Source organism: Budorcas taxicolor, chromosome 15 (genome assembly GCF_023091745.1).
Source record: "Budorcas taxicolor isolate Tak-1 chromosome 15, Takin1.1, whole genome shotgun sequence".
Classification (NCBI taxonomy): Eukaryota; Metazoa; Chordata; class Mammalia; order Artiodactyla; family Bovidae; genus Budorcas; species Budorcas taxicolor.
Window position 1 is genome coordinate 13,788,382 of NC_068924.1, and position 26,758 is coordinate 13,815,139.

At 41.6% G+C, this 26,758-nt stretch overlaps 1 protein-coding gene across 1 annotated transcript in view; it reads left to right on the top strand.

Moving 5' to 3' along the window:
• The window catches only part of MAML2 (mastermind like transcriptional coactivator 2), a 406,045-nt gene that overhangs the window by 374,190 nt on the left and 5,097 nt on the right, over positions 1 to 26,758 (top strand). The window contains exons 3-4 of the mRNA XM_052653180.1: positions 9,566 to 9,769; positions 21,057 to 21,168. Of these exons, the coding sequence (XP_052509140.1) occupies positions 9,566 to 9,769; positions 21,057 to 21,168 (316 nt within the window). The remainder of the gene's footprint in view (positions 1 to 9,565; positions 9,770 to 21,056; positions 21,169 to 26,758) is intronic.

The following is a 26,758-nucleotide window of genomic DNA, read 5'->3' on the forward strand; positions in this document are numbered from 1 at the left end:
GAATTTGCTTTGCAAATTGCAGATGCTTCGCTCTAGGAGCCAAGAAAAAGAAAGGGCAGTCATTCCACGCCAAAACACTCTCATGGATCCTAAGTAACTTACATTACTTCATTTTTGTGGGGAAAAAAAACCATTATATACTCCCCTTCCAAAATAAGTTAAGAGAAACAGAGAGCTCATTTTACCCAGATGCCCAGATTATTAGTTTTTTTTTAATATTAAGAGAACAATGATTGTCTGATAACTGCTTGCTTTGTGAAACTAATTATGTCACTGTTCAGCCCACAAAACTGCTTTAACAGTAAAGCTGACTGAATTCAATGAGTCTTAATTTTTCAATGTACTTCAGTACAACCAAGGATATTTTTGTTTGCTGCTTTAGGACATGTCTAATTGGACCCCATTCTACCTTTTGCTGAAATCAATCGTGCTTCACAGAACCCCTGCATGCCTTTCAAATGAAAAAGGAAATTCTGGCATTTTTATTAGCTAAAATTTTTTTTAAAAGATCTTTAAAAAGATCTCTCACATATTGACGGTGACATACAGAGCCATTTTATCAAAGTCAGATCTGGGGCCAAGTCTATACTCTGGTGTCTGTTACTGAGGTTTGCGGGGTTTCCTTCATACATACTCTTCCTTTAATTATTTTATGCCTGAAAATTGTAAAGAAGGGGGTACTGTGAATTAGCGGTTAGGACTAAAACAGCGGGGTTTGCTTCTAGTTTTTAATTTGGACATTTTTTTCAAAAGGACTTAAAAATATTTCAAAGAGAAACAGGTGATAAGGCATGCATGCGTGCTCAGTTGTTTCAGTCATGTATGACTCTTTGCGACCCTCCAGGCTCCTCTGTCCATGGCATCAGTTCAGTTCAGTTCAGTTCAGTAGCTCAATCGTGTCTGACTCTTTGCGACCCTATGAATCGCAGCACCCCAGGCCTTCCTGTCCACCAGCTCCCGGAGTTCACTCAAACTCACGTCCATCGAGTTGGTGATGCCATCCCGCCATCTCATTCTCTGTCGTCCCCTTCTCCTCCTGCCCGCAATCCCTCCCAGCATCAGAGTCTTTTCCAATGAGTCAGCTCTTTGCATGAGGCCAAAGTACTGGAGTTTCAGCTTTAGCATCATTCCTTCCAAAGAACAGCCAGGACTGATCTCCTTTAGAATGGACTGGTTGGGTCTCCTTGCAGTCCAAGGGACTCTCAAGAGTCTTCTCCAACACCACTGTTCAAAAGCATCAATTCTTTGGCACTCAGCCTTCTTCACAGTCCAACTCTCACATCCATACATGACCACAGGAAAAACCGTAGCCCTAACTAGATGGACCTTTGTTGGCAAAGTGATGTCTCTGCTTTTGAATATGCTATCTAGGTTGGTCATAACTTTTCTTCCAAGGAGTGAGCGTCTTTTAATTTCATGGCTGCAATCACCATCTGCAGTGATTTTGGTGCCCGCAAAAATAAAGTCTGACACTGTTTCCACTGTTTCCCCATCTATTTCCCATGAAGTGATGGGACCAGATGCCATGATCTTACTCCAGGTAAAAATACTGGAGTGGGTTGCCATGCCCTTCTCGAGAAGGTCTTTCCAACCAAGAGATCGAACCCAAGTCTCCTGCATCTCCTGCATTGCAGGAGATTCTTTACCAATGAGCCACCAGGGAAGTCCTTAGGTGATAATAAGGACAGGTAATTTGTCCTCTAGGGAAAAGAGGGTCTCATTTAGAAGAGTTCAGGTGTTTCCTTAATCTTCTGCCAGATTTCATTGACATAGTTTGTGTTCTTGTCGAGTTAGTGCTTCTCATGCTGATCCATGGACAAGATCTGAAGTCAATAAAGTAAACACATTTGGAAAGTATTCATTTGCCATATTTTCCATACATTAAAATATGTATCCAATTTCCTATAAACATAAATCAACCTTACACACTGCCACTCACTTGTGAGCATGTTTTGATTTATTCAGCTGAAAGGTTTGGTCATCATATACCTGATCTCCTAACATCCTTGAGCCCATTCTGGAAGATAAATCTCCCATCCATAGTCCAGCTGGAAAACTTGGAAGCATAGACAAACTTCAGGGTTTTCAACCAGCTGAGTGGTGTCTGATCCCCAAGGCCTGAAAGATGCATGATGCACAATAGATGTTCAACAAATATCTGTTGAATGAATAAGGGTAGTGGAAGAGAACAATTCTAAAAATATAGCTTGATTATGGGCAGAATTTTATTAAAAAGATACAGAAATGCTTTCATTGGTCTAGCAGTCCTGTGCAGGACTAAAATAAAAATTCAGAATCTTTAACCATATTTAGGTACTTGGCATACAACCCTAACTCAGTTGCTTAGCCAATGAGGTAAAAGAATTCAAAATCTTGAATACATATCACAGACACATACACACGCACAATCAGATGTGAAAAACTGTCAGTGCATATTAAATGTAAATTTATATTAAATCCCAGGAGGGTAAGATCAGAAGTCTGTTTGCTAAGTTAGCATCAAACACCATAATTTATTGGAAAAACAGAAAAAAACACACAAAATGAAAGATCATTCAAGTTCCTAGTTTGCACTAGTCTCTAGAAAATAAGTTTTCTAGCATGTAAAAGACAACATTAATAGAAGTAGCTTAATTCATTCACAGTCTCACACACACACTCACACACACTGTCACATACAGGCTGAGATTGTGCCCTTTTACCATGGTCTTCAAGCTTTTGAGGAGAAAATGAGCGTTGAAGGAGAAACACGTGGTTTCTATTAAGTCAGGTTCTTCATGGGCTGAGTGTAAGGCAAAGAGTGAGACTGAGTATGGAAATCAAAGCCAACGGATGGGAGCATATTTTTCTTTCAAAATATTTTATGTACTAAAGTTTGCACAACATCTTGGCAATGACAGCAAGCCTGTGTAAGGAGGTGTTTTGTGTTTCATAGCTAACATAAGGGCAAAAAAATGTAGCGGCAGCCAAATATTACTTCCATCATGAGCAGAAAGAATGTGTCTGGTAGAATACATGGTAAGGCCCATGGGCTAGAGACTACAAGGTTTAAAAATCTACAAAATCCAAAAGAGAGCTTATCCTTATTTTTATATCTTTTAGTATTGTAAAGGAATGAAACTAAATTTGGCATAGTCCATCTGTTTGATTAGAGAGAGAAAGAAACAGAGTTACATTTTCTTGGCATGCAGATCTTTTATAAATCTTAGCAGAGGGTGGTTTTCCAGATTTCACTGGAAATTATTTTGATGGTGATCACCAATTCTGCCAACATCAAGCATTCGGTCCACCACTTTTCTCTCTCTTTGTTTTTCCCCTAAATGCATTCTTAATCTTCAGAACATAGAAGACTGCCTAGCACATAGGAGATACTCGGTAACATTTATCAAATTCATTAATGGATGGATGGATGGATGCACAGGTGACAAGACTGGGCATAAGGAGATCTGGACTTTAATCCTAAAACAGTAGTATCATATCACTTAATGCAAATTATTATACATTACTTTTTACTGCAGTAAATTTCAGTATATATGTGGTGTTTGTAATGTATGTATCATAGATTCCCAGATAAAATGTAAGCCAGAGATTTGTTTTTTTTTCTTTTTTGGCCATGCTGTGCAGCACATGAGATAGTTCATCAATGCTCCCTGCATTGGGACTTTGGCATCTTAACCACCAGACCACCAGCAAAGTCCCCAGAGATCTTTTTTTAATTGAACTATAGTTGAGTTACAATGTTTTGTTTGTTTCCGGTGTACAGCAAAGTGATTCAGTTTATATACACATAATTTATATATATAAACCCATATATACACATATGGGCTTCCCTGGTGCTCAGATGGTAAAGAATCTGCCTGCAGGTTCGGTCCCTGAGTCAGGAAGATCCCCTGGAGATGGGAATGGCAACGCACTCCAGTACTCTTGCCTGGAGAATTCCATGGACAGAATAGTCTGGCAGACTGTAGTCCATGGTGGTCGAAAAGAGTTAGACACAACTGAGCAACTAACACAGAGACACACAGACACACACACACACATTTATATATACATATTCAGTTTTATGTATATATATGTACAAGATATTATAGAAACCATTATAATTCATTACAAGACATTGATTATAGTTTCCTATACTATAGTAAGACCTTGTTGTTTATCTCTTTTATGTATAGTAGCATCTGCTAATCCCGAATTTCTAATTTGTCTCTTTCTCCATACTCCTGTCCCCTTTGGTAACTATAAGTTTTTTTTTCTATGGCTGAGAACGTGTTTCAGTTTTGTAAATAAGTTCATTTGTATCAATTTTTTAGATTCCACATATAAGTGTATCATATATTTGTCTGTGTCTGATTTACTTCACTTAGTATGATAATCTCTAGGTCTATCCATGTTGCCTAGATGGCATAATTTTATTCTTTTTTATGGCTGAGTAATATTCCAGTGTTTGTGTGTGTGTGTGTGTGTGTGTGTGTGTGTGTGTGTGTGTGTGTGTGTGCATATATGCATGCATAGGTTTCCCAGGTGGCTCAGCAGGAAAGAATCCACTTGCAATGCAGGAGCCACAGGCGATGCCAGTTTGATCCCTGAGTCAGAAAGATCCCCGAGAGGAGGGCATGGCACTTGAGTATTCTTGCCTAGAGAATTCCATGGGCAGAGGAATCTGATGGGCTACAGTCCATAGTGTTGCAAAGAGTTGGACATGACTGCAGCTACATAGCACACGTGCACACGTGTATACCACATCTTCTTTATCCATATGAGTGTTGATGGACATGGAGGCTATTTCCATGTCTTGGCTATTGTAAATAGTGCCACTATGAATATTGGGGTGCATGTATCTTTTCAAATTATTTTTAAAAATTTAATGTTTCTGCTAAAACAGTTTTCATGGAGTATAATGCTGAAATCAACAACAATAAGTTCTCTTAATTACTTTCACATTCCACTTACCAGTACAGCCAACAGTCATTTAATTATATTAATTTCCCTTTAATTTCATGGATTTGTAAAAAAATTAACTTCCGATCAATACACAATAAATTAGGTCATTCTTTGTACAATTTACATTTAACATAGTACCTGAATCATGATAGATACTTAGTCATATTTGCTAAATAAAATTATTAAAATCACCCATCAAAATAGAATTTTCATCTCTTCCAGATCGATGGTAACTCTATCTTTAGCTTTTTAAGAACTGTTTTCCACAGGGGCTGCACCAGTGTACATTCCCATCAACAGTATAGGAAGATTCCCTTTCCTCCACACCCTCTCCCATTTATTGTTAGTAGATTTTTTGATGATGGTCTTTCTGACTGGTGTGAGGTGATACCACAGTATAGTTTTGATTTCTCTAATAATGAGGGATTTGATTTAGGTCACACCTGAATGGTCTAGTGGTTTTCCCTACTTTCTTCAATTTAAGTCTGAATTTGGCAATAAGGAGTTCATGATCTGAGCCACAGTCTGCTCCTGGTCTTGTTTTTGTTGACTGTATAGAGCTTCTCCATCTTTGGCTGCAAAGAGTATAATCAGTCTGATTTCGGTGTTGACCATCTGGTGATGTCCATGTGTAGAGTCTTCTCTTGTATTGTTGGAAGAGGGTGTTTGCTATGACCAGTGCATTTTCTTGGCAAAACTCTCTTAATCTTTGCCCTGCTTCATTCCGCATTCCAAGGCCGAATTTGCCTGTTACTCCTTGACTTCCTATTTTTGCATTCCAGTCCCCTATAATGAAAAGGACATCTTTTTGGGGGTGTTAGTTCTAAAAGGTCTTGTAGGTCTTCATAGAACCATTCAACATCAGCTTCTTCAGCATTACTGGTTGGGGCATAGACTTGGAGATCAGCCCTGGGTGTTCTTTGGAAGGAATGATGCTCAAGCTGAAACTCCAGTACTTTAGCCACCTCATGCGAAGAGTTGACTCATTGGAAAAGACTCTGATGCTGGGAGAGATTGAGGGCAGGAGGAGAAGGGGACAACAGAGGATGAGATGGCTGGATGGCATCACCGACTCAATGGACGTGAGTCTGAGTGAACTCCGGGAGTTGGTGATGGATAGAGAGGCCTGGTGTGCTGCAATTCATGGGGTTGCAGAGTCGGACACAACTGAGTGATTGAACTGAACTGAACTGAACTGAATAATGAGGGATGTTGAGCATCTTTCCATGTGCCTGTTGGCCATCTGTATGTCTTCTTTAAAATATAAAGCCAGAGATTTTAACTTCAAATGCGCACATGGGCCGGATAACTAATAGAAAGGAGGGGGAAAGGGTGCAAGTAATAAAATAAGGAATAGTGGAGACTGTGGTCACCTGCAGAGCACGAGGGCCTCTCAGTGTTTTTAAAATGATGGGCACTGAACGTAACACACGTGCAGTCCAAGTGCGCGTACAGCACAAGCTCCTTCACAAAAGCAACAGTTTCTAAAATATCTCTGCTCTACACAAATACAGAGATAGGGAAATAAGAAAAATATTAATTGCTACAATTTGTCTAGTGCCTAGAACTGTTCTAAATTTCATCCAGCTTAATCTTAGGTCATAAATAGAATTACCTTCATTTTATACAAGGAAATTAAGACATAGTACATAGTAAATGTATACTGATTGCTCTGTTAGATTGGATGATAAAAACAGCACAGCAAAGAACAAAGTAGTATGACCCTAAGCTGAACCCCCAATCTACGCGAGAGATGCACACTCCAAGGGAGAGTCTTGGTGGCTTGCAGGACAATCTTTTCCAAAAGTCATAATAGATTTAAGGCTGAGAGCTCTGACTGAACATTGGGCACAGATGTGTTAGGAATAGTTCCGTTCCTTTAAGCTGCTCAGGGGCTGTTCCTACTCCAGTTGTCGCCTAGTCACTCAGTCATGTCTGATTCCTTGCAACCCCATGGACTGCAGCATCCCAGGCTTCCCTGTTCTTCGCCATCTCCTGGAATTTGCTCAAATACTTGTCCTTTGAGTCGGTGATGCCATCCAACCATATCATCCTTTGTTGCCCTCTTCTTCTCCTGCCCTCAATCTTTCCCAGCATCAGGGTCTTTTCCAGTGAGTCAGTTCTTCACATCACATGGCCAAAGTATTGGAGCTTCAGCTTCAGCGTCAGTCTTTCCAGTGAATATTCAAGGAAAGTGATTTCCTTTAGGATGGACTGGTTTGATCTCCTTGCTGTCCAAAGGACTCTCAAGAGTCTTCTCCAGCACCACAATTTGAAAGCATCCAGTTCTTTGACACTCAGCCTTCTTTATGTTCCAACTCTCGCATCCATACATGACTACTGGAAAGACCAGAGCTTTGACTATACAGACCTTTGTTGGCAAAGTGATGTCTCTATTTTTTAATATGCTGTCTAGGTTTGTCATAGCTTTTTCCTACCTCAGAGCTGACTCTAATTATTTTTCATGGACTGGTGAGGAGGACCACCTGCTTCCAGTCCCCCCATCTCTGCCTTTTTCCCCAAAACATGCCTTTGCCAGGTGCCTGATTGAGAGTTACCCCTGAAAGGAATGCTCAGCACACGTTTGCTGCCCAGAGAGATGGCTTGGCCCAGAGTATGAAGCTCTAGCTCCTCCTGTCTCAACCAAGAGACAGTATAGTGATTGAGAACTGGATTTCTGGAGTCAGGCAGGCCTGACTTAATATTCCTCAGCTACTTAAAGCTAGTGATCTCTCAGAGGCAGATTTCTCATCTGTAAAATTAGGATGAAAATACTAGTTCTTTCTCATTGTTCTGTGAGGAGGATGAATTGAAATAAATCACCTAAGCCATTAAGCCAGCTAAGCCATACACGTAAGCCACTAAGCACAGAGTATACGTGCTCATGTTCAGTTGTGTTGGACTCTTTGTGACCCCTTGGACTGTAGCCCCTCAGGCTCCTCTGTCTATGGGATTTCCCAGGCAAGAATACTGGAGTGGGTTACCATTTCCTTTTCCAGGGGATCTTTCCAACCCAGGGATTGAACCCAGGTCTCCTGCATTGGCAGGCAGATTCTTTACCACTGAGCCACTTGGGAAGCTCCATAAGCACAGTGACTGGCCTGTAACAAACCTTAGTGCATAGTCATTTTAGAATTATTTTGTATCCCTTTGCCTTTGAGGCAGTTGGTGGACTCTATATCCCCAGGGATTACTAAAGCAAGACCACATACCCAGGTTTTGGACTGGTGGCCTTTTTTTTTTTTTTTTTTTTTTTAAGCTCAACAGATAACTAAAGAAAGAAGGCAAGTCCACACATGGATTACCTATTGCTTACCACTCATCAGACATCATGGGAGCTGCTTTATCTTTTTAATCTCTTGTAACCTCACACAGTCCAGGTGGGAATGAAAGTTGAATTTTATTGCTCCCATATATCTAGTGTTTCTCAAAGAGCATTCCCTGGACCCATGAGCATTAGAATCCCCTGAGTAGGTATCTGATCTGCAGCCTCAGAGTTTCTGGAGCAAGGCAGATCCTTTGATTTAGTACTTGTATCATTTATCTAAAACTTGAGTTTATATTTTCTTGTATTTGATGTGTAAGCATGTCATTTCTTCCTGGTAAGTTCTCCAAAATGAGGACTATGTTTTCTAGTTTTCTTGTAACCCCAACAGTGTACAGCTCAATCCTATACACACAGACCTTTGGGAATTAGTAAAATCTCTGGCTGGGTTTAGCTTTGTGCCCTGCAATGTCCTGACCTGTCAATGTCGAAAGATTGATAGATACCTCAAATCAGAATGGCAGTTCACCAATACTATTTAATATACAACTGTGAGTCTTTGACCAATAACTTCTAATTGTCAGTAGTGTTCTTTTCATTTAATGTGGCAGTTCCTGTCTTATTGATCAAGGAGGAAAATTAACAAATCTGGACATTAACCCTGCAGAGTCCTCTACCCATGAAATTCTCCAGGCAAGAATACTGGAATGGGTTGCCATGCCCTCCTCCAGGGGATCTTCCCAACCCAGGGAGTGAACCTGGGTCTCCTGCATTGCAGGCAGGTTCTTTATCATCTGAGCCACCGGGGAAACAAACCCCTGAAAGGTGAAACCCCTAACAAGTTTCAGTGTTTGTGAAATAGAAACTCACAGGTTCTCCTTATCACAGAAAGCTAGGCCCCTTCTGTCCAAAATGGTTATTCAACATTTAAATACATGAATTGAAATTATTTTTATTGTAGGATCAGCCATGGTAGGGGCTAACTTTAGGGAAAAGGAAGAACTTTTCACTTTATGATGTGTTTGTTCCTGAGCAATTGAGAGGGTTGCCGTATGTTTTTACGATAATTTTCTTTGAGGTTCCATAAACACCTTCTGGAATGTGGAGGTTCCACCATCAGAGTCATATGAGAGCTTTTCCAGTTCCCTAATGTCATTAACCCAGCTGCTTTGGTTGCTGTGACATGCAGTTATTTCTCCTACATTTAAAAAGTGATTCTCTGATCTCCAACCCATTAACCTTGTTTGATCTTAACAAGCTGAAAAATGTTTGGAATCTAAGCTTATGATCTTGGCGTGACTTTTTTTCTTTTAATTCACAGTAGCTTTCCGCTCCCCCTCCCTTTCTCTTTTTCAGGATCAACACTCTGTGGTAGGCCAGAACGCGGGCCCCAGTCCAAGTCCCAACCCCTGCTCAAATCCAAACACTGGAAGTGGTTACATGAACTCCCAGCAATCACTGTTGAATCAGCAATTGATGGGAAAGAAACAGACTCTACAGAGGCAGATCATGGAGCAGAAACAGCAGCTTCTCCTCCAGCAGCAGATGCTGGCTGATGCGGTAAAATGTCCTCCTAATTCCTACTGTGCATACCTGTTGGCCCAACAGAGGGAATTCATCAGTTCCCATATCTACTTGCTGCCTTGTATCTGTGTCCCTCTATGGCACAGCAACCAGGGTGCCTTAACTGTAAGAGAGATTAATTCCATACATAGAGAGCTACAGGGCAAAAAAAAAAAAAAACTTGATTTACCAGGTGCTGGACAGTTGGAATCCACAGCACCTGGGCTGATTAGCCCTGCCCAGCCCAGGAATGTTCAGAACCACCACATGGGCCTTGGAATCAGGAAAAAGAAACTAGTGTTGTTCCACAGTGCTGAGGGGCAGAAAATAGGGACAAAACTTTAATCAACTCAAATCCAAACTGATTTTAGAGATAAAAGAGTTTTCAAAGCAGCTTAAAAGCCAATGTGGAGTTCCAAAACTTAAAATTTGGCTTCCAAAATAAAGCATCTCAGAATAGATTTCTTTTTTTGTTTTTAAGGAAACTGAAAGTGTATTCCCCACTTTCATTACATTTAAGTAGCCTTACCTTAAAGGCAAGGTCATTTTCTCCCACCTATTACCTAAGTATGTGCTCATCCCTTCTGTATTCTCAAACTCATACTTTCAACTGATCTAAACCCTTCCTGCCTCCTAAGACCAAAGCCCTTTCTCCAGATTTTCTTCATTCCCTTCAAACTGTTTGGCCAAGTTAAAGAAGAAAGAGGAAAATTAACCATCTCCAGGTTGATAGAGCTAAGGTACATAGAAAATAAAATGACAAATTTATCCTCAAGGAGCTTTGCGGTGAGCAGAAACCCAGGTGTAATAAGGGCTATAATTCATTCAGTAAATATTTACTAATTCACAGTGGGGCTACAGCCATAAACAAGACAACTCTGTCTTTGTCCTTAAGGAGCTTAGAGCCTTCTGGGGGTGTCAAACAGGCAATTGTAATATATATGATTAAACACTGTGATGTGGGAACTACCAGAAATGGTTTCAGAGAGGAAGTTATAGCTACTGAAGATCTGAAGGTGAAGAAGGAGATGGAAGGAAGAACAGGGGAGTGTCGAACCAGAAGAACCAGCATATTGAAAGACTCAGGCACAATAACGTATACAATATATTAGGGTTGCTGGGGGAGGTCATGTATACACAGATAGGGAATGAGGTTAGGAGGCCAGGGATCAGAGACCAGAGGCATTTGCAAATCAGAATTTGCATTGTCTGAAAAGCAATGAAGAGGACTTCAAAGCATTTTAAACAAGTACTTGATTCAGACTCTATTTGCAGCATTCTAAGCACTGGTGGCTCAGAGGTTAAAGCGTCTGCCTGCAAGGTGGGAGACCCGGGTTCAATCCCTGGGTCGGGAAGATCCCCTGGAGAAGGAAATGGCAACCCACTCTAGTATTCTTACCTGGGGAATCCCATGGATGGAGGAGCCTGGTAGGGTACAGTCCACAGGGTCACAAAGAGTCAGACACGACTGAGCAACTTCACTTTTACTTTCACTTTCAAGCACTTTCCAAGTAGCACTAGTGGTAAAGAACCTGCCTGCCAATTCAGGAGACATAAGAGATGTGGGTTCAATCCCTGGGGTCAGGAACATCCCCTGGAGGAGTGCATGGCAACCCACTCCAGTATTCTAGCCTGGAGAATCCCAGGGACAGAGGAACCTGGCAGGCTACGGTCCATAGGGTCACAAAGAATCAGACATGACTGAAGTAACTTACCAACAAATAAGTACATGATTCAGATCTGATTTGCATTATAATAAAGGTATCAAGGGCTCCCCAGGTAGTTCAGTGGTAAAGATTCTGCCTGCCAATGAGAGAGACACAGGTTTGATCCCTGGGTTGGAAAAATTCCCTGGAGAAGGCAATGGCAACCCACTCCAGTATTCTTGCCTGGGAAATCCCATGAACAGAGGAGCCTGGTGGGCTACAGTCTATGGGGTCCCAAAGAGTTGGTTTTTGGGGGGCTTTCCCTGGTGGTTCAGACTGTAAAGAAGCCGCCTACAATGCAGGAGTTACGGATTTGATCCCTGGGTCGGGAGGGTGGCTGGAGACCAAAAGGTATAACCTAATGTGTGTATTCGTTGGTTAGTTTGAGACTGTATTACGAAATATTTAATTTATAATGAAAAGTATAAATCATAATATAACAATCATTTTTTTTAAGACATGACAAAATGGAATTAATTTTAGAATCCAGAGCATGTGAGAAGAAACAGTGAGAAATAAATTTGTTTGACTCAAATACGGAATAGTGAGTAATAAACTTACAGGTGAACTTGAATGCTGCCCTAAGATATAGGGGAACCACTGACCAGATGGCTAAATGACACAACTAATTTCCACCATAAATCACAGTTTTGAAAACTCCATTCCTCCTACCCCCTCTCTCCCTTTTGATGATCTTCATAAACAATACAGCTTGGAAACAAGGGCAGTAGATAAGAAAAACTGATAATCTAAGATTGGCTCACTGGGTACACGTTCATCATTGCCATCAACACTACTAATCTGTTGACTTATGGCAGGCAGAGGCTGAATTTCTGGATTTTCAGCTCGCATTAAAAGGCAAGGAGATGTCCCCTGAGGGTTTTGTCCTGGCCCCATCCTAGCTCCTATGGAGCCCCTGTTGAGTCACCACTGGGACAGGTGCAAAGGGCAGGGGCATAAGCTATGGGAGATGAATGGGAATGAGGCTGCTGCTTTTGTGATTTTTATAAGCCATTCACATTTCTTTTTGTTTGGCCACCATTGAGGGTGCTTGTGCTTTTTAGCATATCCAGGAAGAAACCGTCTTTGATGCCACTTTACATTAGCATATGCTTTGTAGTCATTTGCAGTCAGTTGGCAAGGCTAGATAGGCGCCTAAATTGAGACATTTTTCTCATAAAAGCGTATTATCCTTATTCTCCCACCAGTGAGACACAAAGAAGAGAGATGAGTAGAACTTGTTAACAATGGGCATCAGAATCACCAACGTGTTTTGTGTACCTACTATGTGCCAGGCACCATGCTGAGTTTTACAGAATTAAAAGGATTAATCCTCTCAAGGGGAGTTTGAGGGAGGTCCTAGAATTATCCACATTTTGCATTTTGAGATGGCCAAATTGAAGCAAGACAGATATGGGCCACAGAAGAAGATTTCTATGTTAGCTTTTCGGGTCCAAGATATCAGAATATGAGACACTAGTTGTGAAGTTAAATTTCATGTTGCACAAAAATAATTCACAGGGGTGGCCTGTGGGTTTCCACTTGCTTAGACTGGGGAATCTCTTGCAAACAGAGCTGTCTTCATTCAGTATTGGAGTCTTGCCTTTGCTGCTCTTCACCACAAAGGGAGCACCATGAAGTGACAAGATGTCAGTTCTTTCACAGCCCATATTTAAGGCCATTTGTGAACAAGTACTTTAAGAAACTCATGTTCCAGAGATACATATGTGACTCTTTGAACAACCTAAGTAACCCCTCAGGAGAACAAAATATCAATAAGTAGGTTGAATATATCCGAAAATAAACCCAGATTTGAAATCTAGTCCTTAATGGAGAACCAAGGGCCTAATTTTCACATGTGTGTGTGCATTACTTCTGTTTTCTTGAACAGAAACACCTAATTACATAAGAAAATAGGATGGATGCTTCTGAAAAAGAGAAGACTTCAAAAAGTCCCATGCTTGGCATAAAAATCAAAACTGTCAGCTTGCACAATAGTTTACAGCAGGAATGGTTGAATATTGCCACATTTGGGTTCATGGAACATCTCAAGCTGTTTCTTGAACATTTAGGGTTTGGGCAAAACCAGAAAGAGTTTCACCAACCACTTTTTCCCTTAATTTGTAAACCCATGTTTAAAAGAAATGTAACCCATATGTTTCTGATTCATTTACACTTAGCTCATCAAAATTGTGTTTTATATGAATTACTTGATGCCCCAAATTCTCTCTGAGCCTTTCAAGTCTTTCTCCTTAGAAACAAGAATTTGAATTTGGTTTGTTGTTGTTTTAAAGCCACTTTTTTTCCCTTTATAGTTGATTTATTCAACTTAGAAGGTTTGGAATTTGATGGGAAACAGAAATACATGGTTTAAGTGGGTTCTAAATTAGGTAGTCCACATTTGACTGCCATCTAATTTACCCATCTGTTACAAGGTTTTCTTTTCTATTTATTGATTTTTCTGTAACTATATTGTATCTACTATTGTGAGCAAGAATCCCTTAGAAGACATGGAGTAGTCATCATAATCAACAAGAGTCTGAAATGCACTACTTGGATGTAATCACAAAAACAACAGAATGATCTCTGTTCATTTCCAAGGCAAACCATTCAGTACCACAATAATCCACTGTTTTGCCCCAACCAATAATGTCAAAAAAGCTGAAGTTGAATGGTTCTATGAAGACCTACAAGACCTTCTAGAACTAACACCCCCAAAAGATGTCCTTTTCATCGTAGGGGACTGGAATGCAAAAGTGGGAAGTCAAGAGATAATTGGAGTAACAGGCAAATTCGGCCTTGGAGTACAAAATGAACAGGGCAAAGGCTAACTGAGTTTTGCCAAGAGAATGCCCCGGTCATAGCAAACACCCTCTTCCAACAACAAAAGCGATGACTCTACACATGGACATCACCAGATAGTCAACACTGAAACCAGATTGATTATATTCTTTGCAGCCAAAGATAAAGAAGCTCTATACAGTCAGCAAAAAAAAGACTGGGAGCTGACTATGGCTCCAATCATGAACTTATTGCCAAATTCAGCCTTAAATTAAGGAAAGTAGGGAAAACCACTAAACCATTCAGGTGTGACCTAAATCAAATCCCTTACGATTATACAGTGGAAGTGACAAATAGATTCAAGATATTAGATCTGATAGACAGAGTGCCTCAAGAACTGTAGACGGAGGTTCCTGACATTATACAGGAGGCAATGATTAAGACCATCCCCAAGGAAAAGAAATGCAAAAAGGCAAAATGATTGTCTGAGGAGGCCTTACAAATAGTTGTGAAAAGAAAAGCTACAGGCAAAGGAGAAAATGAAAGATATCTCCATTTAAATGCAGAGTTCCAAAGAATAGCAAGGAGAGATAAGAAAGCCTTCCTCAGTGATCAATGCCAAAAATAGAGGAAAACAATAGAATGGGAAAGACTAGAGATTTCTTCAAGAAAATCAGAGATTCCAAGGGAACACTTCATGCAAAGATGGGCACAAAAAAGGATGGAAATGGTATGGACCTAACAGAAGCAGAAGATATTAAGAAAAGGTGGCAAGAATACACAGAAGAACTATACAAAAAAGATCTTCATAACCCAGATGACCATGATGGTGTGATCACTCACCTAGAGCCAAATATCCTGGAATGTGAAGTCAAGGGGACCTTAAGAAGCATCACTACGAACAGAGCTAATGGAGGTGATGGGATTCCAGTTGAGCTAAAAGATGATGCTGTGAAAGTGCTGCCCTCAATATGCCAGCAAATTTGGAAAACTCAGCAGTGGCCACAGGACTGGAAAAGGTTTTCATTTCAATTGCAAAGAAAGGCAATGCCAAAGGATGTTCAAACTACCACACAATTGCACTCATCTCAAACGCTAGCAAAGTAATGCTCAAAATTCTCCAAACTATGCTTCAACAGTATGTGAACCAAGAACTTCCAGATGTTCAAGCTAGATTTAGAAAAGGCGGAGAAACCAGACATCAAATGCCAACATCTGTTGAATCATGGAAAAAGCAAAAGAGTTCCAGAAAAACATCTGCTTCTGCTTTATTGATTACGCCAAAGCCTTTGACTGTGTGGATCACAACAAACTATGGAAATTCTTAAAGAGATGGAAAATTCTTTAATACCAGACCACCTTACCTGCCTGAGAAATCTGTATGCAGGACAAGAAGCAACAGTTAGAACTGGACATGGAAGAACAGACTGGTTCCAAATTGGGAAAGGAGTACATCAAGGCTGTACACTGTCACCCTGCTTATTTAACCTATATGCAGAGTACATCATGCGAAATGCTGGTCTGGATGAAGCACAAGCTGGAATCAAGGTTGCAGGGAGAAATATCAATAACCTCAGATATTCAGATGACACCACCCTTATGGCAGAAAGGATGAACTAAAGAGCATCTTGATGAAAGTGAAAGAGGAGCATGAAAAAGCTGGCTTAAAACTCAACATTCAAAAAACTAAGATCATAGCATTTGGTCCCATCACTTCATGGCAAACAGGTGGGGAAACAATGGAAACAGTGACAGACTTTATTTTCTTTGGCTCCAAAAGCACTGAAGATGGTGACTGCAGCCATGAAATTAAAAGATACTTGCTCCTTGGAAGAAAAGCTATGACCAAACTAGATAGCATATTAAAAAGCAGAGACATTACTTTCCCAACAAAGGTTCATCTAGTCAAAGCTGTGTTTTTCCAGGAGTCATATTTGGATGTGAGAGTGGACCATAAAGAAGGCTGAGCACCAAAGAATTGATATTTTTGAACTGTGGTGTTGGAGAAGACTCTTGAGAGTTCCCTGGACTGCAAGGAAATCCAACCAGTCAATCCTAAAGGAAATCGGTTCTGAATATTCATAGGAAGGATTGATGTTGAAGCTGAAACTCCAATACTTTGGCCACCTGATGTGAAGAACGGACTCACTGGAAAAGATCCTGATGGTTGGAAAGATTTAAGGCAGGAGAAGGGGACGACAGAGGATGAGATGGCTGGATGGCATCACCGACTGGAAGGACATGAGTTTGAGTAAACTCCAGGAGTTGGTGATGGACAGGGAGGCCTGGCATCCTGCAGTCCATGGGGTGGCAAAGAGTCAGACACGACTGAGCGACTGAACTGAACTGAACCTATGCCAATTATTTTTATCTTCAAAAAATTGAGTTTCTTTGAGCTTCATGTAAAGTTGCAGTGAAACATTCCAAAAACTTTCTGATCCATACTGAGAAAGACAAAAGCATTTCCTGATGTCCAGAACTGATATGAAACTCACAGCCAGGCTATTTTGTTTTCTGTTGGACCTAAACAATTTTACAGAATACGAAGCTCAGACAGTATTGCTCTGAGACCATGATAAAATGAGACAAAAGAAGGCCACTTCATAATTTTGTCTACAGACCGACACAAACAAGGTCAGTGTGCAAGTCACAAAACAGGAAAATTTCCCATCTTTTGCTGGACGCGTGACAAATAGTTCTTTACTGAGTGATAGAATCGACCTCACTTTCTGATAGCTTATAACCTAGAACAAATCCTCGCTTCCTTAGACCCTCCCTAAGTCACCCAATCAAAGCCCAAATCCTGTAATATTCTAATATAGTTCTGCTGAGACACTGTGTTGTCCCTTATGATGTGTTTTCATCCTCCCTCCAATGAATGGTAAACCCAACAGGTGTGTTCCTGTTACTGAACGCAAATCCATGTGCCTGACACACAGTAAGTCCAAGCAACACAAAATGTCAGAGCTTGGAGCAGGGAAACATTTATTGCAGGGCCAAGGAGACAGGTGGCTCATGCCCCCAAACTCCAAAACCCCAGGAGGGTTTCCGCAAAGCAAGGTAAGGGAGGGAGTGGTCAGTTATGGCAAACTTCTTGGTGTCAGAATTCTTTGTTTTTGCAACTGTCCAGGTTGGTCAGGTGACAATGTTCCTGAAAACCGCTAACAAGACAGATGTTATTCTCTGTTCTGCTATTTTTTATCTCTATATGAATGGACTCAAAGATCACTGCCCTGAGCAGGGGATATCTCGTATATTTCAGGCTCTAGGCAACATACTTTTACAGAAGGTGCAGAGCCAGCATGACTAAGCACAGCCAACAGAGCACAAAGGTTAAAGGAAAAAGGAGCAGAGCTAACATGGAGTTAGATTTGTTCTTTCCTGCTACATTTGTGGTATTCTTTGGCCTCATATGGGCCTTCCCAGGTGGCTCAGATGATAAAGAATGTGCCTGCAACTCGGGAAACCCAGGTTCGATCCATGGGTTGGGAAGGTCCCCTGAAGGGAATGGCAACTCACTCCAATATTCTTGCCTGGAGAATTCCATGGACAGAGGAGCCTGATGGGCTGCAGTCCATGGGGTCACAGATTCAGACACAACTGAGCGACAAACACTTGGCCTCATATAAAAACGATGCCCCTATTTCCTCTGTTCACCTCCAAACTCACCTACTCTAAAGATCTAAAGGTATCTCATACCAGAAAGAAAACAAGAAGGGAATCTGGGAAATGTCTGGACTCTGAGAATGGGGTGCAGAGAAACGAAGCAGCAAGAGACCCTTGTATCATGTGATCAGAAAGCCTAAGTTTTTGACTCAGGATCGGGTTTCAGTTCTGCTACTGTGTAATCTTGGACAAGTTACTCAACCTAAGGAAGCTTCTGTTCATGGATTTGGAGAGGTGGAAGAGGACCCTCCCTTGGTGGGCCTTGGTAAAGACACAAAGAAGAAGCTGAGGTCTTACCCATGGCTGAAACAAGTTTATTGAAGAAAGAATAGAAAGAGCAGAAAGAACAGAAAGAGAATGTCGAGTGAGAGGTGGGCCAAGCCAAGAGAGATACTGGCGCCAGAGTGATGAGGTGGGGGCGGGGGGGGGGGGGGGGGGCAGGGGGGAGAGAGGTTGTTAAAGACCTGGCTTTTACTATTAATTTAGGTGGGTGTGGGCTGACAGTTTTGATTGCCAGTTGCAAGTTACATAACAACAGGTTGTCTTTCCCATAATTCAGCCTGTTATAATCAGATGCATGTGTATATAGACTATTTATGAATCCTTAACAGGACTGGAAAAGGTCAGTTTTCATTCCAGTCCCAAAGAAAGGCAATGTGAAAAAATGCTTAAACTACTGCACAATTGCATTCATCTCACACGCTAGTAAACTAATGCTCAAAATTCTCCAAGCCAGGCTTCAGCAATTCGTGAACTGTGAACTTCCAGATGTTCCAGCTGGTTTTAGAAAAGGCAGAGGAGCCAGAGATCAAATTGCCAACATCCGCTGGAGCATGGAGAAAGCAAGAGAGTTCCAGAAAAACATCAATTTCTGCTTTATTGACTAGGCCAAAGCCTTTGACTGTGTGGATCACAATAAACTGTGGAAAATTCTGAAAGAGATGGGAATACCAGAGCACCTGACCTGCCTCTTGAGAAACCTATATGCAGGTCAGGAAGCAACAGTTAGAACTGGACATGGAACAACAGACTGGTTCCAAATAGGAAAAGGAGTATGTCAAGGCTATATACTGTCACCCTGCTTATTTAACTTATATGCAGAGTACATCATGAGAAACGCTGGGCTGGAAGAAGCACAAGCTGGAATCAAGATTGCCAGGAGAAATATCAATAACCTCAGATATGCAGATGACACCACCCTTATGGCAGAAAGTGAACAGGAACCTCTTGATCAAAGGAAGCCTCTTGATGAAAGTGAAAGTGGAAAGTGAAAAAGTTGGCTTAAAGCTCAACATTCAGAAAACGAAGATCATGGCATCTGGTCCCATCACTTCATGGCAGATAGATGGGGAAACAGTGAAAACAGTGTCAGACTTTATTTTTTTTGGGCTCCAAAATCACTGCAGATGGTGATTGCAGCCATGAAATTAAAAGATGCTTACTCCTTGGAAGAAAAGTTCTGACCAAACTAGATAGCATGTTGAAAAGCAGAGACATTACTTTGCCAACAAAGGTCCATCCAGTCAAGGCTATGGTTTTTCCAGTGGTCATGTATGGATGTGAGAGTTGGACTGTGAAGAAAGCGGAGCGCAGAAGAACTGATGCTTTTGAACTGTGGTGTTGGAGAAGACTCTTGAGAGTCCCTTGGACTGCAAGGAGATCCAACCAGTCCAATCTGGAGGTGATTAGCCCTGGGATTTCTTTGAAGGGAATGGTGCTAATCCTGAAACTCCAGTACTTTGGCCACCTCATGTGAAGAGTTGACTCATTGGAAAAGACTCTGACGCTGGGAGGGGTTGGGGGCAGGAGGAGAAGGGGACGACCGAGGATGAGATGGCTGGATGGCATCACTGACTCAATGGACGTGAGTCTGAGTGAACTGCAGGAGTTGGTGATGGACAGGGAGGCCTGGCGTGCTGCGATTCATGGGGTGGCAAAGAGTCGGACACGACTGAGCGACCGAACTGAACTGAATAGTCTCCCGGCTGCCTAAGGTTACTTGAGGACACAACTTTGCGTCAATGGCCATGCATAGGAGTTGGAGAAGCCCCACTGGTTAGTTTGTATCTACTGGCTTCCTAGGGCGCAAGCGCAGGAGTTGGACCGGTCTCTCTGGTTATTTTGTAGCGTATCTGTGAGTTCTCCTGTGCCGCATTGGGGCGTGTCTGGGGTGGGGTTTAGCAATCAGCTTGCATCCTCTTCGGCCAGGCCACCCCTCAGGCCTAACTTCCTACCTAACACTTCCATTCCTTATTGATTAAGTCGGAATAATCAACCTTATGCAGGGGAAAATGAGATAATATGCACAGAATGCCTATGTCAGTTATCTGATAGGTTGAAGTGAAGTCGCTCAGTCGTGTCCGACTCTTTGCGACCCCGTGGACTCCTCCGTCCATGGGATTTTCCAGGCAAGAGTACTGGAGTGCGTTGCCATTTCCTTCTCCAGGCAATCTTCCCTACCCAGGGATCGAACCCGGGTCTCCCGTATTGTGGGCAGATGCTTTATCCTCTAAGCCACCAGGGAAGCTTCTAAGGTTATCTCCTCCTATCTCTCAGGTTGCCAAATTTAGCAAATAAAAACACAGAATACCTGAGTGTTCTGCATTTTTTCTGACAGTCTTATTCCTGCACCTTCCACACATGGTGGGACCAGAAGTACATAAAGGTACCAAAGTATATCAGGTGTGCTACAAAACAAAACTAGAAATACCCATCTCTGAATTCACAGAAAATCTGTCCTCTCTGAAAGCTAATTGCAAAGTAAAGAAAATGAGAGTAGTTACTAGACTCAAAACACATGTTGAATGTTGATGAGAGGTAGAAACTAAACTTTTATGAAGGAAATTAAAATCTAAAAGATCAGTCTCTAAATGAGGTCCATGATTCGCCACTGACTTGAAAACATGAAAAAAAAAAAAAAAACCCTAAGATCCATGATTCTTAACTATGACTGCAAAATTGTTCTTACCTTTTGAATAACAGTGTTTATTCAGAATTTGTTATCTTTCAAATAATAATATTCTTACCTTTTTGAATAACAATCTATACATTTTTACAAGTGAGAAACTATGCATTTTTATAAGTGAGAAACCAACAGTGCAGTTTATTATATTTTCATTTGTGTTTTCTAGGAGAAAATTGCTCCACAAGATCAGATAAACAGACATCTGACAAGGCCACCCCCAGATTATAAAGACCAAAGAAGAAATGTGGGCAACATGCAACCAACTGCTCAGTATTCTGGTAAGTGTTCTTAAAAATTAATAAAAATCCTAACTGTGCGAAGAAGAACACTGTTCAGTGGTTAGTATTCCCTCCTTTCCTCATTTCATATTTAATTGTAACATCTTTATTAGACTCCTTCTCTAGCTCCCATTTAACTTTCAATCAGGACCAAATTGGACTATTTTTTAGTTCAAGCATCAGTTTTTCCAACTTATTTTTGTTCCTCATTCATGGTTTTCACTGCTCTTGGGATTACCTCTGAAGTCTAAAAAGCGTAAATATTTTCTAAATGCTAGGGTTCAACCATTTTTCTCCCAACAGCGTATTTTGACCCAGACAGTGTAAGATAAGCAGATGTTTCACCCTCACGGTCCCATTTGTAACTTGCATAGAGTCCAATCTTTCTGTCTCCACTTTGGGCTCATCTTCCTAAGACAAATAGCCCTATTACCAAAAAATAATAAAAAAGCAAATTATGTCTTTAGGAAGTATCTCAAAAATACCAAAAGTGGATTACATGTAAAATATAAAGCAAGGGACTTCCCTGGTGGTGCAGTGGTTAAGGCCCTTAGTCCCCAGTGCGTGGGGCCCAGATTTGATCCCTGGTCATTTCAGTTCAGTTGCTCAGTCGTGTCCGACTCTTTGCCACCCCATGAATCGCAGCACGCCAGGCCTCCCTGTTCACCAACTCCGGGAGTTCACTCAGACTCACGTCCATCGAGTCGGTGATACCATCCAGCCATCTCATCCTCTGTTGTCCCCTTCTTCTCCTGCCCACAACCCCTCCCAGCATCAGAGTCTTTTCCAATGAGTCAGCTCTTCACATGAGGTGGCCAAAGTACTGGAGTTTCAGCATTAGCACCATTCCTTCCAAAGAAATCCCAGGGCTGATCTCCTTCAGAATGGACTGGTTGGATCTCCTTGCAGTCCAAGGGACTCTCAAGAGTCTTCTCCAACCCACAGTTCAAAAGCATCAATTCTTCTGCGCTCAGCTTTCGTCACACTCCAACTCTCACATCCACACATGACCACAGGAAAAACCATAGCCTTTTCTGGACGGACGTTTGTTGGCAAAGTAATGTCTCTGCTTTTCAACATGCTATCTAGGTTGGTCAGAACTTTTCTTCCAAGGAGTAAGCATCTTTTAATTTCATGGCTGCAATCACCATCTGCAGTGATTTTGGAGCCCCCCAAAATAACGTCTGACACTGTTTCCACTATTTCCCCATCTATTTCCCATGAGGTGATGAGACCGGATGCCATGATCTTCGTTTTCTGAATGTTGAGCTTTAAGCCAACTTTTTCACTCTCCTCTTTCACTTTCATCAAGAGGCTCTTTAGTACCTCTTCGCTTTCTGCCATAAGGGTGGTGTCATCTGCATATCTGAGGTTATTGATATTTCTCCTGGCAATCTTGATTCCAGCTTGTGCTTCTTCTAGCCCAGTGTTTTTCATGAGGTACTCTGCATATAAGTTAAATAAGAAAGGTTTCTTGGTCTCATCACAGCACTGTTTATATTGGCCAGGACATGGAAGCAACCTACATGTCCATCAGCAGATGAATGAATAAGAAAGCTGAGGTACATATACACAATGGAGTATTACTCAGCCATTGAAAAGAATACATTTGAATCCATTCTAATGAGGTGGATGAAACTGGAGCCTATTATACAAAGTGAAGTAAGCCAGAAAGAAAAACACCAATACAGTATACTAACACATATATATGGAATTTAGAAAGATGGTAACGATAACCCTGTATGCGAGACAGCAAAAGAGACACAGATGTATAGAACAGTCTTTTGGACTCTGTGGGAGAGGGAGAGGGTGGGATGATTTGGGAGACTGGCATTGAAACATGTATAATATCATATAAGAAACGAATCACCAGTCTAGGTTCGATGCAGGATACAGGATGCTTGGGGCTGGTGCACTGAGATGACCCACAGAGATGGTATGGGGAGGGAGGTGGGAGAGGAGTTCATGAATGGGAACACATGTACACCCGTGGTGGATTCGTGTTGATGTATGGCAAAACCAATACAGTATTCTAAAGTAAAATAAAGTAAAATTTTAAAAAAAGTTAAATAAGCAGGTTGACAATATACAGCCTTGACATACTCCTTTTCCTATTTGGAGCCAGTCTGTTGTTCCATGTCCAGTTCTAACTGTTGCTTCCTGACGTGCATATAGGTTTCTCAAGAGGCAGGTCAGGTGCTCTGATATTCCCATCTCTTTCAGAATTTTCCACAGTTTATTGTGATCCACACAGTCAAAGGCTTTGGCTTAGTCAATAAAGCAGAAATAGATGTTTTTCTGGAACTCTCTTGCTTTTTCCATGCTCCAGCGAATGTTGGCAATTTGATCTCTGATTCCTCTGCCTTTTCTAAAACCAGCTTGAACATCTGGAAGTTCACAGTTCACGAATTGCTGAAGCCTGGCTTGGAGAATTTTGAGCATTAGTTTACTAGCGTGTGAGATGAGTGCAATTGTGCAGTGGTTTGAGCATTCTTTGGCATTGCCTTTCTTTGGGATTGGAATGAAAACTGACCTTTTCCAGTCCTGTGGCCACTGCTGAGTTTTCCAAACTTGCTGGCATATTGAGTGCAGCACTTTCACAGCATCATCTTTTAGGATTTGAAACAGCTCAACTGGGATTCCATCACCTCCACTAGCTTTGTGCGTAGTGATGCTTTCTAAGGCCCGCTTGACTTCACATTCCAGGATGTCTGGCTCTAGGTGAGTGATCACACCATCCTGATTATCTTGGTCGTGAAGATCTTTTTTGTACAGTTCTTCTGTGTATTCTTGCCACCTCTTCTTAATATCTTCTGCTTCTGTTAGGTCCATACCATTTCTGTCTTTTATCGAGCCCATCTTTGCATGAAATGCTCCCTTGGTATCTCTAATTTTCTTGAAGAGATCTCTAGTCTTTCCCATTCTATTGTTTTCCTCTATTTTTTTGCATTGATCGCAGAGGAAGGCTTTCTTATTTCTTCTTGCTATTCTTTGGAACTCTGCATTCAGATGCTTATATCTTTCCTTTTCTCTTTTGCTTTTCGCTTCTCTTATTTTCACAGCTATTTGCAAGGCCTCCTCAGACAGCCATTTTGCTTTTTTTGCATTTCTTTTCTATGGGGATGGTCTTGATCCCTGTCTCCTGTACAATGTCACGATCCTCCGTCCATAGTTCATCAGGCACTCTATCTATCAGATCCAGTCCCTTAAATTGATTTCTCCCTTCCACTGTATAATCATAAGGGATTTGATTTAGATCATACCTGAATGGTCTAATGATTTTCCCTACTTTCTTCAATTTAAGTCTGAATTTGACAGTAAGGAGTTCATGATCTGAGACACAGTCAGCTCCTGGTCTTGTTTTTGTTGACTGTATAGAGCTTCTCCATCTTTGGCTGCAAAGAATATAATCAATCTGGTTTCAGTGTTGACCATCTGGTGATGTTCATGTGTAGAGTCTTCTCATGTGTTGTTGGAAGAGGGTGTTTGCTATGACCAGTGCATTTTCTTGGCAAAACTCTACTAGTCTTTCCCTGCTTCATTCCGCATTCCAAGGCCAAATCTGCCTGTTACTCCAGGTGTTTCTTGACTTCCTACTTTTGCATTCCAGTCCCCTATAATGAAAATGACATCTTTTGGGGGGTGTTAGTTCTAAAAGGTCTTGTAGGTCTTCATAGAACCATTCAACTTCAGCTTCTTCAGCATTACTGGTTGGGGCATAGACTTGGATTACTGTGATACTGAATGGTTTGCCTTGGAAACGAACACAGATCATTCTGTCGTTTTTGAGACTGCATTCAAGTACTGCATTTCAGACTCTTGTTGACCATGATGGCTACTCCATTTCTTCTAAGGGATTCCTGCCTGCAGTATAGATAGAATAGTCATCTGAGTTAAATTCACCCATTCCAGTCCATTTTAGTTCACTGATTCCTAGAATGTCGACGTTCACCCTTACCATCTCCTGTTTGACCACTTCCAATTTGCCTTGATTCATGGACCTGATGTTCCAGGTTCCTATGCAATACTGCTCTTTATAGCATCGGACCTTGCTTCTATCACCAGTCACATCCACAACTAGGTGTTGGTTTTGCTTTGGCTCCATCCCTTCATTCTTTCTGGAGTTATTTCTCCATTGATCTCCAGTAGCATATTGGGCACCTACTTACCTGGGGAGTTCCTCTCTCAGTATCCTATCATTTTGCCTTTTCATACTGTTCCTGGGGTTCTCAAGGCAAGAATACTGAAGTGGTTAGCCATTCCCTTCTCTAGTGGACCACATTCTGTCAGACCTCTCCACCATGACCCGCCCATCTTGGGTGGCCCCATGGGCATGGCTTAGTTTCATTGAGTTAGACAAGGCTGTGGTCCTAGTGTGATTAGATTGACTAGTTTTCTGTGATTATGGTTTCAGTGTGTCTGCCCTCTGATGCCCTCTTACAACACCTACCGTCTTCCTTGGGTTTCTCTTCCTTTGGACATGGGGTATCTCTTCACAGCTGCTCCAGCAAAGTGCAGCCGCTGCTCCTTACCTTGGACGAGGGGAATTAAAATCTCACATGTCTCAATGAGGAATTGGCCTGCTGCAACTAAAATTTAGTGCAGCCAAATATATATATATATGTATATATAAAGCTATGTATATAACATTCACAAAACTAATATCATGGCATCTGGTCCCATCACTTCATGGGAAATAGATGGGAAACAGTGTCACATTTCATTTTGGGGGGCTCCGAATCACTGCAGATGGTGACTGCAGCCATGAAATTAAAAGACACATACTCCTTGGAAGGAAAGTTATGACCAACCTAGATAGCATATTCAAAAGCAGAGACATTACTTTGCCAACAAAGGTCCGTCTAGTCAAGGCTATGGTTTTTCCAGTGGTCATGTATGGATGTGAGAGTTGGACTGTGAAGAAAGCTGAGCACAGAAGAATTGATGCTTTTGGACTGTGGTGTTGGAGAAGACTCTTGAGAGTCCCTTGGACTGCAAGGAGATCCAACCAGTCCATTCTGAAGGAGATCAGTCCTGGGTGTTCATTGGAAGGACTGATGCTAAAGGCTGAAACTCCAATACTTTGGCCACCTCATGTGAAGATTTGATTCATTGGAAAAGACTCTGATGCTGGCAGGGATTGGGGGCAGGAGGAGAAGGGAAAGACAGAGGATGAGATGGCTGGATGGCATCAGTGACTCAATGGACATGAGTCTGAGTGAACTCTGGGAGTTAGTGATGGACAGGGAGGCCTGGCGTGCTGTGATTCATGGGGTCACAAAGAGTCAGATACGACTGAGCAACTGAACTGAACTGATGTATATATAAAGCAAAACTTCTTAATGGATCTCCCAATATAACATAGATCACAGACACTACCCCTGAAATCTCTCTCCTTCCACTCCCTGAACTCTAAAAAACCTCTCTCAAACCTAGCCTGTGCGGCCCTGCTTTCTCCTAGTCAGCGTCTATTCCAGTCTTTTCTGTCCAGAACTCTGGAACTTCTCATGTAAATTAAGCTTGTCCTTGAGTGTCCCAGATTCTCTCTGCTTTACCTGTTATCTTCATCTGTCCAGGAAACCATAAAGGA